Source organism: Aulonocara sp. 'chitande type north' Nkhata Bay, linkage group LG19 (genome assembly GCF_057382095.1).
Source record: "Aulonocara sp. 'chitande type north' Nkhata Bay isolate Kocher_YH1m ecotype deep benthic linkage group LG19, A_spYH_male_GT1.1, whole genome shotgun sequence".
Taxonomy (NCBI): domain Eukaryota; kingdom Metazoa; phylum Chordata; class Actinopteri; order Cichliformes; family Cichlidae; genus Aulonocara; species Aulonocara sp. 'chitande type north' Nkhata Bay.
In genome coordinates this window covers 8,878,569-8,896,315 of record NC_141362.1, presented here as the reverse complement: position 1 = coordinate 8,896,315, position 17,747 = coordinate 8,878,569, and the positions used below count along the sequence as shown (strand labels likewise).

Below are 17,747 nucleotides of genomic sequence, written 5' to 3'. Positions count from 1 at the left end.
ACTGAGATTCTTACATAAAGACAAAAACCAAAGTTCTTCCACAGGTCATGTTTGTGACATTACCAGACAGTCATCTGACATGTATTAAAGTACTCTGAGTGAATGGGGAGAGATTTTCAACATTAGTTTCTTTCGTTACATAAAACCTGCATGTATTGAATCACAAGTCACGACTCGTTACAAAAAAAGTCGATCTTTTATTATATCTATAAATAAATATTTTATATTTATAATTGATATTTCAACTATGCATTTTCACATTACTGCAGTTTCATTAACAGATTAATTAAAAGCATTACCACGATGACCATCTCTGCTTATTCTGCTACAGCACACAAAAAACGAGGTAAAACTGACCTGTGGGCATCATCTGACACAACCAACGTCGAAAAGGAATATGGTCGAGGCATGTATCGCCTCTACCGTATTTGACAGCTGATCTGTTATGCTTTGGATGCAAAATAGTCCCTCTTAGTTAGGGTGTGCCACAAGGCTCAATTTCGGGTCCAGTCTTGTTTGCACGTCACATGTTGACACTGGGGTCTATTTTTTCCCAGCATAACCTTTTATTTCACTGATTTGCACATGACTTGCAGATTTGACTTTGTGAGTAAATACATTGACAGTGCTCTGGATCCTTTATCTTCCCATTATAAGACAAATGTTAAAAACCTCATTGTGTACCTTGATGGTTACTTTAAACTGTGTAGGCAGGTATGCAGCAGTCCATTTTCCCCATCACTTTGACATGAGCCCAGGTTTGTTCTACAAAAGTGAAACATTTTAGTAAAACCTACAAGCTTTTTCAGGTGTTGGGGAGTTTAGCACAGGCCACAGTTTTCAGGTGGCCACCAATCCTCTTAACAAAGTTCCACTTTTAATTTTGTGTAAAGGTTAGAGTGTACAGCGTCCAGATGGACAACTGTGGTTTTATGATGAAGAGAGGGCAGAGCGGGTGCAGGTAAAAGGGGGATGCTAAGAGGCACAATAGGTGAGGCTGATTACAGCACTTTCGGACGATGTTACAGGCAAAAGGCACTTCAACCGACACGACGAGTGTAAAAAGCACAGACCAAAAGTTCACATTAAGCACAACATTAGCGTGTATGCTCTTAGACACTGACACATATGCACTCGCACACACGCACATAAAATGCAGAAACACAGTGCCACCAGTACACAACCTTTCAGCCACTCATTCAAAAGGTGGTCCAAACCCTTCTGGAAGCACACGTGAAAAAGCATTTTATCATTTTCCCAGCGAGGCAGTATTCAACATGCAAAAACTGCACTGACTTTTCATACTTCTCACATCTCGTTAGTGCTCCACATGCAGAAAGCAAATGCAATGCTTGGCAATCTGTCTGAACAGCTAGTCAGGCCAGACTGTTAGTTAAGCATTTGTTGAGTCTTAATCATGCAAACACCGAGCTTACAGAGAGAGATGTGACAAGTTAAAAGCAATCTGAATTCTTGCTGATAATTAACTAGTAAGCCATCCAACTCTTCCTCAGCCAGCTAGTGAAGGTTTATTTATATGTCTGATGTTGAACAATGATTTTGAAAACGTATTCATTTAATCCTTCTAACTGTAGAGATTACTTGTTGCTTAACAGGACACTGATGACTTTGCAATGACTTGTAACTTGCAGCATGACTGCACATTTTCATTAGTCTTAGCAGTTACTTTAAACCAAAAGGACCATTGCAATCAACACGTGATATGTTATATGTTATAATGATATAAAACCCAAGGTTAATTGAAATATGAGTGACTACACAAGTCAAGTTTAAAAATGCATTACACCCAAGATCCTTTTAATATTCTCTCCTGATTATTTCTGCGTCCTGAGGAGACAGGGGCAAGCATGACTCTAAATACTGGAGTCATAATACTGCTAATACCTGCTGCTTTATGAAAGACCACTGATGAATGTCTGCCTCAATACATTAACAACAACCAAACACTTAATGGTTGCAGGGCTGTTGTGATTCAAATGACTTAGTGTGCACATTGATAATACTAGAAGGAGCCAAGAGTTTAGCGTTGCCTGGAAGTTGCCTGTAGTGTTGATTGCTTTAACTCTTTCCCCTATAAAGACGACCTCCCCTGTATCCTTCATGATCAATTTTGACAGCTCAGTATGTATATCGATACAGATGTGGTTTGACAACCTCTAGAATAGTTTCTAGAGGATCCTGACCTCAGTCCAACACAAGAGTGGAGACCACGAACCAGTCCATCATCAGTTTCTGACCTCACAAATCCACTTCTGGAACAATGTCCAGAAATTCCCATAAACACTCTTCTAAACCACGTGGAAAGCCTTCCCAGAAGAGTTTGGCCGACATAAAAAAACCCTATGGATTAAGAACAGGACATCCCTCAAGTTTATATGTGTGTGAAGACGGATGAGGGAATACTTCTGGCAATATAGTGCATGACAGAATCAACGCAATCACACTTCTTTGTGATTGTGGACAAAAACGAACTTGATATACAGTGGGGCAAAAAAGTATTTAGTCAGCCACCGATTGTGCAAGTTCCCCCACTTAAAATGATGACAGAGGTCAGTAATTTGCACCAGAGGTACACTTCAACTGTGAGAGACAGAATGTGAAAAAAAAATCCATGAATCCACATGGTAGGATTTGTAAAGAATTTATTCGTAAATCAGGGTGGAAAATAAGTATTTGGTCACCTCAAACAAGGAAAATCTCTGGCTCTCACAGACCTGTAACGTCTTCTGTAAGAAGCTTTTCTGTCCCCCACTCGTTACCTGTATGAATGGCACCTGTTTGAACTCATCATCTGTATAAAAGACACCTGTCCGCAGCCTCAAACAGTCAGACTCCAAACTCCGCCATGGCCAAGACCAAAGAGCTTTCGAAGGACACCAGGAAAAGTATTGTAGACCTGCACCAGACTGGGAAGAGTGAATCTACAATAGGCAAGCAGCTTGGTGTGAAAAAATCAACTGTGGGAGCAATCATCAGAAAATGGAAGACATACAAGACCACTGATAATCTCCCTCGATCTGGGGCTCCACGCAAGATCTCATCCCGTGGGGTCAAAATGATCATGAGAACGGTGAGCAAAGATCCCAGAACCACACGGGGGGACCTGGTGAATGACCTGCAGAGAGCTGGGACCAAAGTAACAAAGGTCACCATCAGTAACACACTACAACGGCAGGGAATCAAATCCCGCAGTGCCAGACGTGTTCCGCTGCTGAAGCCAGTGCATGTCCAGGCTCGTCTGAAGTTTGCCAGAGAGCACATGGATGATACAGCAGAGGATTGGGAGAATGTCATGTGGTCAGATGAAACCAAAGTAGAACTTTTTGGTATAAACTCAACTCGTCGTGTTTGGAGGAAGAAGAATACTGAGTTGCATCCCAAGAACACCATACCTACTGTGAAGCATGGGGGTGGAAACATCATGCTATGGGGCTGTTTTTCTGCCAAGGGGACAGGACGACTGATCCGTGTTAAGGACAGAATGAATGGGGCCATGTATCGTGAGATTTTGAGCCAAAACCTCCTTCCATCAGTGAGAACTTTGAAGATGAAACGAGGCTGGGTCTTCCAACATGACAATGATCCAAAACACACCGCCCGGCCAACAAAGGAGTGGCTCCGTAAGAAGCATTTGAAAGTCCTGGAGTGGCCTAGCCAGTCTCCAGACCTCAACCCCATAGAAAATCTGTGGCGGGAGTTGAAAGTCCGTGTTGCTCGGCGACAGCCCCAAAACATCACTGCTCTCGAGAAGATCTGCATGGAGGAATGGGCCAAAATACCAGCTACTGTGTGTGCAAACCTGGTAAAGACCTATAGTAAACGTTTGACCTCTGTTATTGCCAACAAAGGTTATGTTACAAAGTATTGAGTTGTATTTTTGTTATTGACCAAATACTTATTTTCCACCCTGATTTACGAATAAATTCTTTACAAATCCTACCATGTGGATTCATGGATTTTTTTTACACATTCTGTCTCTCACAGTTGAAGTGTACCTCTGGTGCAAATTACTGACCTCTGTCATCATTTTAGGTGGGGGAACTTGCACAATCGGTGGCTGACTAAATACTTTTTTGCCCCACTGTATTTATTCCACTGGAAAATCCACAAAACAAAGCAACTTTTACAGCAGCAATAACTTTAACCAGAAATGAGTTGATGTGACTGTGGCAACTTAAAATCAATTGTAAGCATGGAGTCAAACGCTTACCTCTCGCCGCCGTGACGCCCAGCAGCTCTGTTTGATCTTCCAAACTACGGCGGCCACCAGGAGCAGGGACAGGAAGCAGCTGTGGGTGGAAAAGACAGAGGAAGAGATGAGTCCAAAATATATTTAAAAAAGAAATAAAAACAGATAAATGAAGCGATGAGAAGACAAAACCTATAAGCTTTTGTCTTCTCATCAAAAGCTATAAGGATGGTTTGATGTTAACTTTATAGGAAAGAAGTATTTGACTACGAGTTTTATTTTCTGTCACCGATAAATATATTAACAAACAGATTTTTGACATCAAACATATACATGTGTGCATTTTAAACTGACAGCAAGTAGGGGAGGAAAATAAAGCAAAATAAAACAAGGTGATGCCAGCCCACACTGAACAGCATTAAAGAGCGACAGGTCTGAAACTCGAAGGGTAACATTAATTATCATAAGCGATGAATCTGCCACAATATGCACAACCTTTGAAGTCAATTTGACACGTCACTGCAGCCTTTTCCATCTGTACTGGAAATCCAGGAAAACTGCTTGACAAATATGGGCAGCTGACAAAGTTACACAAATTTTCATTTTACTGGAATTAGTCCTTTTTTTCAAGATCAAAAGAATCAAAACGATACATTCTCAGCTATAGAAAAAGAGCTGATGATGTCACTTCTTAACGGGATACAAAGTGATCGTGCTAAACGTCAAAAGAAACAAGCTAAAAAACAAAAGGTTAGCAAAAAAAAAATGGATGTACACTTTGCGCTTTTCTTCAGATTGTTTAGGAGGGTGGTCACACATGATGATTTTCTGCTTAAATACTTTTAAACAACACACACACACACAGACGGTCTTCAACCACCATTCCATTTTATGCCCTCGAGCTCCAAGTGTTGGCATCAAGCACCATCTTTGTCATCCTGTTATGTTTCTGTTCTGTTTTACTCTACACTCGCTTCCTTTCATTCTTCAGCACTTTGTGAAATGTTTTTTCATGTTTTTTCTTGAACACATAATGTGTTTTTCTTGGTTCATTTCAAGAACCGCCCTCCCCCCTCAACACACGCGCACACAAACACACACAAATAAAATATACAAAGAATCAAAACGCTTAGCGCTATTTACGCTCTACAGAAAAACACCTTGAGGTGATGATGATTGTGGTGACATGTCTGGGTGACATGGTTTGTTAGCATCAGCGTGTGTGTGCGCGTCTGCTCTCCCTGGCTTCCAGACGTGTACTTAGACAAGATGGAGTGAGTGTGTGTGCGCGCGCGCACGTGTAAACACATCAGGGACAACATCTTTAGCACTCAGCTTCACTCTCAGCCTGTCACGGCTCTTGCTGATCTTCAGTCAAAGCTATCAGAAGTACGATGGCAAAATGCCTAAATATGAGTGATTCGTGACACAGTTTCCTCCAGGACGGGAGAAAAAGACAAAAAAAACCCATCTAGCCTTAAGAAAAGAGATACGTGAGATTAAATATTAAGTCTCATGTAATTTATTTTCATATATGGGTCAATTTAAAAGTCCACATAGGTTAGAACTTTAAAAAAAAGGCGCATACTCTGGTGTTTTGTCCTAGCTAAAGGCATTTCTATCAGAGACACAAAGCTGGCAAGCTTCATGGCACTATGTGTCACATCTAATTTAAAAATACAGAACAGCACAAAGTAAGTGAAGCCGTGTTTCTAGTTTACACCGTGGCATATCGGCCTCCAGGTCTCTATGTACTGCAGTATTCAACACAAGACTGAGTCCTCAATGATTAATGGGCTCAGAGCTAACTGTCTGAAAGACTGAAAACTCCTGGCTTTGACTTTCATAAATACATTTATGCTTTATTGTCTCAAGTGTAGTTTTTTTTGCTAGTGTTTACCGCATAAAGAATATTTGTGAATAAACTTTCTGGGCTTTGAAGTGGATTTAATTAGTCCACATTGAAGCGTAACTTCTTCAGACACAGGGCCTTCCAGTCAGACCCCTCGCAGGGTTTTCTCCAACGTTCTACCACTTTTTCCATCTAAATGCCTTTGCCTATTTTAATAGTGGCTGTGAAGCGTCAGATCTTCATTCATCGCTCCCGACCCCATCCGAGCCCCCGCCCACCCTGTGTGACTCTTTAAAGTGCCATTTATTTAAAAAAAGAAGAAGAAAAAAAGATTCCCTTGTCTCTCTGGGCTGAAGAAGCCCCTTAAGAGATCCATCCGTTCAGCCATCTTATTGATCTGGCTTCCTGCTCATTGCTTTAAAAGCAACATGGTGCTGATGAATGACTTGCATGAATAGATATCGGCTTCACATCAAAGGCTTCCCTGCTCAGCAGGGTGGCAGGGAAAAGGAGAGAGAAACGAAGGACAAGAAGAGAAGGAAAGACAATGATGAAGAAAATGGACAGCGATGGTGAAAGACAACGTGAAACACAGACAGATTGGAAAGTGTAAGCTGAAGTCTAAACAATGGTATAAGTTTAGAGTTAAGGAGGAGAAAATGGAGCAAGAGACAAAGACTGAAGGAATCGAAAGTAACACCGGAGAGACAAACACTAAGAGAAGCAGACGGAGACCGACACAGAGAAATGTGCTTCATTTGATCTCAACCTCTGCAAGGGATGCTGGGAAAGTTAGTCAAGCTTCAGCTCCCACCTCAACCCATACGTCACACCAGCATCTCTCACTTTCAATGAAAATAGAAAAGAATATTCACCAGCAGATGCTGCCTCACCAAAGCCACCTGTGACAATCGCACTTCACCTTCACTAAAGTCTCAATAAAAGCAACTCTGAGCCAACGGATTACGGATTTCGGGGGTTATATTTATGCGAATTCCTGTACAGTTAGAAGATGGTGATCTAAACGGAGCATCTGTTTGCCTTTGTGTAGCAGACTCCAGCAATACCCTTAACAAAATGACACAAAGTACCAAACACATGAAAAACAAAACAAAACATCAGACAACTGATAGTGGGGTAAAGTTAACCCTACTAAGCTACAGATACAAATTTACATTACTGCACCCTTCAGGTTCAACGGTGCACACATACACATTACGTACAAGGAAGTTTATGTTGCCCTAACAACACAGTTGCATTAACATTACTGTTTCTTGTGTCGAGATTAATTCAAATCAGCGCAGATTGCTACTTCCTGTGAGATCTGTCTCGGTTATTTTCATGCTTTTTAAGAGCACCGAGCGAGCCAGGTAAAGCAGGTTAAAGAGAATCACTCTGATGGCATGTTCAAGGGAGGTTCCCTCTACTGAAAAATACCTAATGGGGAAAAGATCTAAATCAACTTTGTAGCAGGAACTCACCAGTACGATTTCTTTTATCCAGTTTCCTCAGATATCTAACGTGTAATGAAAAGTGACGGAATCAAAGTTTGAAAGTTTACGAAGGAAAAAATACTGACTCTCTAAACACATTAAATGATTATTTCAGTTTCCTGAAAACAAAACCGTTTGAATTTAATTAGTGCGATGAGCAAAAAGTCACTTTAAAACAAGACCCGAAACTAATTAACATTTTACCAAATATTCAGGTTAAATTAACCAGTTTCATCAAACTCATCGTATTCAGCTGCAATTAAGTTGAATTTTAAAAACAGCAGAAAGTATTGTTCTGACACTGACAGTGATTTATGGAACAGACTGTAAACTACAGCTCCAAAAACATAAAATAAAATGTTTTAAAAAGATCATTTGGTATGGATTCTTATGATATTTGATACCATGTTAGTGAATGTCCAGTACTAGTACTTAAAATTTGCTTGATGATCTGAAATTTTTTTATGAAAAATGTGCAACAAACTAAGAAATCAAGAAGAGGGAAAACACTTTTTCACAGCACCCGATGTTTAGAAAGAGTGTCAGCATGCCATTATTCACATTTTCTGGATGCTATTAATGCTTTTCCTACTTTAAACAAGATTAATTTCAGGCAAAAATATCAGACAGACATTTATTCTAGAGTAAAAGATTACTTATATCGCAGTTTTACCTTCAAATGCATTCTAAAATGAGAACATCGTGAGCATATTTCAATGTTGTTCCATTTAGAAATGTGGAATTTTCTCACTTCTAGCTTGAATTTAAAAAAGTTTAGCTGCTCAGTCCATAATAAGGCAGTCCAAAGTTTGATGACATAACAGAAGACGCTAAAACGCTGGCAAAAAAAAGAATACTGTGTGCAAAGCTCTTGAGTGTCTCGGGTAAAAAAAAAAAAAAAAAAGATGGATGCCGTCTATTTTAAGTGGCAGAGTGGAAAGCGGAAAAAGAGCCAGGCGAAGTGTATTATAGCCATCGGCTGCTGAGGCCAGAGAGGTGAGCTCTGACGTGTCATTGGCTAACCTGACAGCAAGACAACAGCCACAGGGCAAACACCAGCACACTGGTTCTGTTGTCCACAGCCAGCTGAATACTAATCCTGCAGTCTGCCTGCTGCTGGCTTTTACTCCGGGGTGGGAAATGAAACCTGCTCACTAGCCAAACAGCATTTCATTTTCGCTATGGCTGATAAGTTTTGTCCGCTGAACCACACACACTAATCAGCAGTTGCTCAGAGGTCCTATTCTGCCATGCACTTGTCGCCACTAAACCCTGCAGCGCTGCGGGTGATGGGACCCTTCAAAGAAAGGCTAACCTACCTGAAATAAAATGAGGACCTGAACATGTCACAGAATACAAATTTGGGTATAATCTGTGCAGCTCCAGATCATTTCTTTACTCTCTGCTCTAACAATGGAAGCAGCGGTTATTTTCGGTACGAGGGCAAAACCAAATACGGTCTAAGAAAGCAGAATGAGAAGCATGCAACCAAAGCCGTGGGCTGCACTTGTTTCTGGACAGGGAGGGGTACGGGCCTGAGGAGCGGTCCTGGATTCAGAGTTCGTTTATTGAGGACCCTGAGCTTATTGCTGACTTTTACAGGAGGCACCCTGATAAGCCCAGGGGGGGGGGGGGGGGGTACTATTAGGAGTTGGTGGGGTTTCTCTGGTGTGGTGTCACGGGGTCTGCTTCTGTTTTCAGCACACCTCCCCACCTACCCGAGTGGTAACGTGTCTGTTAATTCTCCGCGGTGTGCATTACGGCCAACCTATGTCTTGGATTTTGTTTGTTTACCTGTTGTCCTGTATCCTCAGCCGGATCCATCACCCGCTTACCTGTCAGCTGTTTGTGAAGCCGCATTTCCGGGATCACTACAGAGATCAATCTCAGCGTTTCTCCCACATCCCGAGAATCCTCGCCCGAGCAGCCAGTGTGACAAGTGAGCTCTCCAACTCTCCCCATGTTTATTGCCGTTTCTTACCGGTTGTTTGGCATCTCCCCCTAAAGTTTCGTTTTTCTTTTTCTCATAGATCCACCCTGCGTGCACAGGTAACCCCTTTCCCTCCGAATGCGTGTCAGCCCCCTCCCCTGGTTTCCTTCTGTTTATTTATCAGCATACATATCTCATCCCGTGTAAATAAGTTTGACACTGTAAATAAAGAGCACTCCCTGCATTTTCTGCACTTCTGTGTGTTCTGCCATAGAGTCCGTTCACTCCGCATAACAGTTTCACACAGGCCTGTTGACTTCCCCAATGCGAATTATGAATTAATTAATTAATTGATAATTAAACTGGCCACCCTCAGTTATTGTTTCATCCCTTAGAGCTTGTTAAGATGACAGGGTGAAGCTAATTAGAATTGTGCTTCTTTGAAACTGGAAGTTCAATAAGAGGATGATTAATCGTGCTGTGGAAATAATCATTTAATGTTGTACGTTTGGCCACTGGGGCTGCAATGTGAGGGCTGATATTTACTGAAAATACCAAAGCACAGAACTTGCTAAATGCAAGTTTGGGAGTGTCTTACCATCTGCCTTAGATGTCATTCGGATTAAGGTGGTAGTGACAAACTCAAGGATGAAAACAAAAAGCTTCTTAGGGAATAGGATTTAGAAATTGATTAATGGAAAGGGAAGAGATTTCCTTTGAAAAAAAAAAAAAAAAAAACCTACGCAGTTTGAGTTTTTGCACCATCGAACCTCACCAGGTAATAAACTGCAGAAATGAGAGCTATTCAACAAGTCGCATTATATTTCAGACAATCCTGAGCTGAGGCCCGCAGCATGAAAACTCCAATTCCACATCATCTTTTGTCCTGCGAGCTTTTTTGCTTTTGCTTGTATAACCCTGCCAAAACTCATTGTTATGGGAAAAAAAGCAGCCCTGAGCGCAAACGTGCTAGACGTAGAGGAAGGGGGTAGACACGAGGCTGATCAGATGGGGAGGAGAAACAAACAAACAAAAACATTGCCCTCCTCTTGGGACTTTTTCCCCTCGTGTCGTGGCCTCGGTCACATTCCTCGTACCCTCCTCCCAACTCATTACAGGTGAGGGAAAGTGGTGAGGAGGAGGAGGAGGAGTGTAGGCTTCGAGTCAAATCTACTGATCTCAGTGATTTATTATTAATGGGACGCAGAGGGGCTTTCAGCTTCTCACAGACACACCAGGAGGGATTTGCCACAAGGTGCTTCTTGCACTCTATCTGCTGCATCTTACACTTGTATCGCTCTCGCTCCTCACTGATGACCTGGCCTAGATGAATATCGATGCAAAGATCGCTAAGAAAGCAAGAGAGGGGTGGGAAGAAGGGGCGAGAAGTTAAGAAAACAATGCTGTGAGGAAAGGAGGCAGAGGTGAAGATGAAGAGAAGGTTAGAAATGTGGAGATAACGCAGACAGAAGAAGAGAAGACAGTAGGTAAACAGGCAGTTTTGCAGCAGCCCACGTTCAGAATATGAGAAGGCAGAAATCCAGTGACAGAAAGAAAGTGAGGACTAAAAAGCTCGGAGAGGAGAGAGAGTGGGGGGGGGGGGGGGGGGGGGAATCTGGCACAGCACAGGCAGCAGCACCTGCTGAGCGCCGGGGGGAGGCCCCTTAGGACAGACAGGCCAGGTTTGGATGAGTGTTCAGTATCTCTCTCTGCTTCTCTTTTTCAGGTGTTCCTAGAGGGTGAAAGTGAATCTGCCTGTCAGTGCAATTCAATTCAATTCAATTCAATTTTATTTATATAGCGCCAAATCACAACAAAAGTCGCCTCAAGGCGCTTCATAGATACAGAGAAAAACCCAACAATCATATGACCCCCTATGAGCAAGCACTTTGGCGACAGTGGGAAGGAAAAACTCCCTTTTAACAGGAAGAAACCTCCGGCAGAACCAGGCTCAGGGAGGGGCGGCCATCTGCTGCGACCGGTTGGGGTGAGAGAAGGAAGACAGGATAAAGACATGCTGTGGAAGAGAGACAGAGGTTAATAACAGATATGATTCAATGCAGAGAGGTCTATTAATACATAGTGAGTGAGAAAGGTGACTGGAAAGGAAAAACTCAATGCATCATGGGAATCCCCCGGCAGCCTACATCTATTGCAGCATAACAAAGGGAGGATTCAGGGTCACCTGGTCCAGCCCTAACTATATGCTTTAGAAAAAAGGAAAGTTTTAAGCCTAATCTTAAAAGTAGAGATAGTGTCTGTCTCCCGAATCCAAACTGGAAGCTGGTTCCACAGAAGAGGGGCCTGAAAACTGAAGGCTCTCCCTCCCATTCTACTTTTAAATACTCTAGGAACAACAAGTAGGCCTGCAGAGCGAGAGCGGAGCGCTCTAATAGGGTGATATGGTACTACAAGGTCATTAAGATAAGATGGGGCCTGATTATTTAAGACCTTGTATGTGAGGAGCAGGATTTTGAATTCAATTCTGGATTTAACAGGAAGCCAATGAAGGGAAGCCAAAACAGGAGAAATATGCTCTCTCTTTCTAGTCCCTGTCAGGACTCTTGCTGCAGCATTTTGGATTAGCTGAAGGCTTTTCAGTGAGTTTTTTGGACATCCTGATAATAATGAATTACAGTAGTCCAGCCTGGAAGTAATAAATGCATGAACTAGTTTTTCAGCGTCACTCTGAGACAGGATATTTCTAATTTTAGAGATGTTGCGCAAATGGAAGAAAGCAGTCTTACATATTTGTTTAATATGTGCGTTGAAGGACATGTCCTGGTCAAAAATGACTCCAAGGTTCCTCACCGCGTTACTGGAGGCCAAGGTAATGCCATCCAGAGTAAGAATCTGATTAGATATCATATTTCTAAGATTTTCAGGGCCGAGTACAATAACCTCAGTTTTATCTGAATTAAGAAGCAGAAAGTTAGCGGCCATCCAGGTCTTTATGTCTTTAAGACATTCCTGCAGTTTAACTAATTGGTGTGTGTTATCTGGCTTCATGGACAGATAGAGCTGGGTGTCATCTGCATAGCAGTGAAAATGTATGCTATGTCTTCTAATGATACTGCCTAAGGGAAGCATGTATAATGTAAACAGAATTGGTCCTAGCACTGAACCCTGTGGAACTCCATAATTAACCTCAGTGTGTGAAGAGGACTCTCCATTTACATGCACGAATTGGAGTCTATTAGATAGATATGATACAAACCACTGCAGCGCAGTACTTGTAATACCTACAGCATGTTCTAATCGCTCTAATAGGATATTATGATCAACAGTATCGAACGCTGCACTGAGGTCTAGCAGGACAAGCACAGAGATGAGTCCACTGTCAGAGGCCATAAGAAGATCATTTGTAACCTTCACTAAAGCTGTTTCTGTGCTGTGCTGAGCTCTGAAACCTGACTGAAACTCTTCAAATAAACCATTCCTCTTGTGCACACCACAAGAAGTAATCTGTGGGCAAACACTACACTGGGTCTGAACCAGTGTTAGTGTGTGTTTAGAGAAACACGGAAGCAGCTGGTTTCCAAACTGTTTAAAACCATACAAACAGGCACGTTTACTTTTTTCTTTTATTGATAAAAGAATGCAGACCATACAGCATCTTGACAGTATATAAATGGCCTGTATTTGTATAGTGCTTTACTCAGTCCCTAAGGACCCCAAAGTGCTTTACACTACATTCAGTCATTCACCCATTCACACACACATTCACACACTGGTGATGGCAGCTACATTGTAGCCACAGCTGCACTGACAGAGACGAGGCTGCCCGACACTGGCGCCACCGGGCCCTCTGACCACGAACAGAAGGCAACGGGTGAAGTGTCTTGACCAAGGACACAACGACCAAGCTGGGGCTCGAACCGGCAACCTTCCGATTACAAGACGAACTGCCAACTCTTGAGCCACGATCGCCCTATATAAGCAACCTTAGTCTGTTTAACTGTTTGATATTAGTTAGAATTAGAATCTCCAGAAGTCGATTTTGTTCATCTAGACGTAGCGTTTTCAGTGGGAGAAACGTTTCGTCACTCATCCAAGTGGCTTTTTCAGTCTCAGCTGACACCTGGATGAGCGTGCATCAAGACAAGTAAATCTCCAGAAGTTGATTCTGTTCATCGGACCGGAGCGTTTTTCAGCTTAACAGATGAGTCTGGACAGAGGAGGTCTGTTCCTTCCAGGACTGCCTGGGGAAACAGATGAGAAGAGCTTTAAACAAGGTAGATATACCAGACAGGAACCATCTAGTAATGCAAATAATCAATACCAATTTCACCTAAATTGCTGTACAGTTTTTACAGAACTCTGTGCAATCCTGTGATAAACTAAGCACAACCTTGCTACTTGCATAGGAATTAAGAGGGGGAGTCGCAGGCATGCTGCTAATAAAATGCTCATAAGAAACTTTCAGCAAGATCATAACTGCAGACGTTTCAGTGGTGTGCGGCTCCGAAGCATTCAGATGCTTTAACACAATGCCACTATCTTCCAACGAGTCAAGAGTCTCTACGGGCCTCTACAAAACATCTGGACAGACCCCGTTTGAACAGACAAGAACAAAGTGGAAATGTTGGGCATTGCACAGAGCCATGTATGGTGTTGTCACTTTATCGAGCATTGTGGTGGAGGGGTGAAGATTTGGGTTTGCAATCGCGGGACCTCGACACTGAATGGACCTCCTCTGTACCAGCTGTCTCAATCACACAATCAAAGTGAAAACATCAACCAGACTGAAACACTGGGACTTAATTCTTTCACAGTAATGTGAGAGATTGATCAAGTTATACAGAAAGCAGCTACTGAATCATGGGGTGTGTTGTGAAAACTCGTACAGAGCGGCACTTATTTGTTTTTAAAAAAACGAAAACATTTAAAATAAATTACATTTATGACTAAAAATTATAACATGACATCTTCCAACAAAACAAACATAAATTTCATTTAAGGTAAAATTACAATTTGTACTATTACAACTGCCATTAAAATTACAAGTTTTTTACATTCATGCAAATATGTGAACGAATTGAGTATTAACATAAAACATTAATGTGAATATGAATTAATATTAAATTAGATTCAATTAAATTAGGCAACTCACCTGGTAGTGGAAGGGCTTTAATTTCGTCTGATCCCTTTGGTGACTTTCCATTTGAATTAATGTCATTAGAAGGCGCATTTCAAGTGACGCTAGAAAATGCTCTTGATTGGATGCAGTATACAAATGGTTAGTGTTTGCCTGATTATTTTTCTAGACAGTTTAACATTTTTGTTCATACAATTATTTTTCTTCCTCAAAAACGTGATTGGTTGGAGGGTTTTGATAGAAAAGAAAAAAATGAATTGCTCCATCGCTCATTTTCAAACTTAGAAGAAAGCAGCCTTTGGCCTGCCGCCTACATTGTTAGAAAATGACGGAGAAATTATTAAATCATGTGGGTAAAGATTTTGCCCACTGAGGTCCAAAGACACATATCTGACCCCGGATATTTCTGCTATATTAATATAGCTGAATATTCATAAAGGGCCTTATTACCCAGCTCAATAATTTCAGAAGTTTGCATGACCCAAGTTCTGCTTTTGCACTGCAGACTCTTCCACAATCTGTGCTTCTGTCAATCATCCATCACCCGTCCTGTCAATGCGACGCGAGACGCTCATCCAGATGGACATTTGTGTACAAACACAAACATGTGTCAGAGGGAGAGCCGAGTGCACGCTCTGCACGGTGCATATCCCTGTTGGGGTCAATGTCACATTCTTTTCCAACCAATTACAGTGATCGAATCTGAAGACAGAAATGCTCTGGGCTCCACAGTGAAGCCAATGAGGACAAATGTCACAGGATAATAATGGAGAATGATTTGTCTTAAGTTAACAGGCTGCAGCTTAAATTGACATTTGGATTTGATGATATTGACCCAACTCCGTGCGCGTGCAGTCATCCGCGCGCCCGTCTGAAGCTTTAAAGATGCAGCGGACAAAAAGCGCAGCCACTCGTTGCATTGTGAGGTTTGAAGGACAATCACTCAGCTCAGAAGGCACGTAGCGCTAGTGAGCAGCCAGCTGCCTCATATATGAACAAAGAGTGCTTCTGAGTGCGTGTTTAAGGGTGAAAGACCGAGCGCGTGCTTTGAGAGACTTTCTGTGCCAGCGTCCGAACCTGCAGATGTGTTTGAGAGGCTCAATAGTGAGATGATGATCACAAAAACAGAATCATTTGTGATGTGCTGCAATCCACTTCCAGCTGCAAACATATGCAAGAGTGGCCATTAGGTTCCTATCAAAGTCTGGAGCCAACGCAGAGAACCCTGAGAGTGTGTGTGCGTGTGCATGTGTGTGTGGTTGCGTCCATAGTTAAGAGGATAGTCTTGCTTTTATTTCTTTCTGTGGCTCGCTAAACGCTGGGCACCAAAACACAGAGAAATAACAGAAATATGACGAGTTATCAAATAATACATCAACACACTTAACTCCCATTATGTGCAAGTAGGTGCTGCTGACTACAACACACATGGATCATACATTTGAGGTCCACTTCATCTTAGAGGAGTTCTTGAGATGAAAGAAGAAAGGTGTTTTTTGTTTTGTTTGCACATGGCGTCAAACAAAACATTAATAAAATATTAATAAACCTGATTACTGAACACTGAAAACACAGAACTTTAGGTACAAGAAAGGCAAGAGTGTTATTTTAGCACTGACAATGGAGGGGGAGAAAAAAATAAGAAAAAAGCAGAAGGGAGGAAAGAACAGACAAACTGGTGTGCGACTGGGACAGGCTCAGCACAGAGCCAGTGGTGAAATGCAAAGATTAGACTGCTGCGGCTTCAGCAGAAGAGAGGAAAGGCGCGACGGGGAGGGCAGAGGGAGCAGGAGAGAGTTAGTTGACTGTGGGAGCTGGTGCGACACGCAAGGTTGAGATACTGACCGAAGAGACCTGGGATTGACGACACAAATCACCTCTCTGCTTTAATCAGGTAAATGGTTTAGAACAAGGTCAGCAGGTGCAAATAACACTGCTGCCCACTTTCTGCTGCTGCATGCTGATTGTGGTAGTGCTGAAAGTCGAGATCTCGCAGTTGTTCTGAATTACTTCTGGTTGATTTTGATTTCTAGTGTTAAGATATTCGTCCAGGAAAGCAAACAAAACCTAAGGAAGCTGTCAGCTGGTGACTTGACAGAGGTACATCTGTAAAGACATACGTTTCTGATGTAGAGGAAGAAAAAAGACAGAGAGGAGAAAAAAAAAAAACAGCCCCGAGTGAAAGCTAGTCTTCACTCTGATGTGCATTTTCAGTCAAACTCGTCTGTCTCGCAGGAGAGAATTTAAGTCTCCTTGGTGGCAGTGGCATGATTCATTCAGCACCCACACATCCACCCAGACTTGGCCCAGGGTGGGAAGCCTGCTGGTACCCAGTCTTTTAATGCCTCAGTCCCAAGCAAATTACATTTCCCCTCTGTTAAGAAACAAATCGCTAATCATTTTAAATGCACAACCATGCTAACACACTGCAAAGTGAGGTGAAATGCGATTTTTAAAATGTGTTTTGCGATATTAATAATTAATCTCTCCGAGCATGACATGTCGCATGGGTGACTCCGTGTTGCTGATTCACATAAGCTCCATGTGGATCTGTCATCCTTGCTGCTGCACCGTTATGTTGGCAAACATTTTTAAAGTTGGGAATTTCTGTGGTGCTTTCAAAGACGGCTTTTCTTGTTAACACGCAGATACAGATTAGTCATTCTCAATACGTTCTAAGGCAAATCTTACTCTGAACGACACTACTGCAGGCTGTGGGCTGATGTGCATTAGGTGCTCTAATGAGTATTTTCAGTAACAGGGCATTTGTCATTCTAGCTAGCAATTTGTTAAGGTTATCTGGAGACATTTGCCCTGCTGCTTTACGAAGCGGCACTTGTTTGACGGACACTTTGTTGCAGTTTGTTGTCCTCCTGAAGAGAGAAATTGGCACCAATCAGTCATACACAGGGGCATGGCCATGCAAACTGAAATGATAGCTGTCCTTTTATAATTCTAAGACTTTACCGTTCTCAAACAACCCTTAACTAGCCGATGTACTACTGCGGTTTCCAGCAGTGCCAACATAATTGGAAATGCTTTTGCTTTTATTCCTGTAGTAACTAAATAGCCTTTGTGCCGTTACCAAAGTGGATTGATAAAGATATTTGATTAAATACCACTAATGACTTATAATGAATGATTTCATGAATTGGGCAGCTTGG

The 17,747-nt window shown here is 42.1% G+C and overlaps 1 protein-coding gene across 4 annotated transcripts in view; it reads right to left on the bottom strand.

Moving 5' to 3' along the window:
- atrn (attractin) overlaps positions 1-17,747 on the bottom strand; it is a 129,129-nt gene that overhangs the window by 38,889 nt on the left and 72,493 nt on the right. For 3 of the 4 annotated variants that reach the window (XM_086275470.1, XM_086275468.1, XM_086275471.1), the window contains exon 26: positions 4,232-4,310. In XM_086275470.1, the coding sequence (XP_086131596.1) occupies positions 4,232-4,310 (79 nt within the window). Of the gene's footprint in view, positions 1-4,231; positions 4,311-13,091; positions 13,688-17,747 lie in introns of those variants that run through there. The other variant, XM_086275472.1, reaches the window with a different exon arrangement.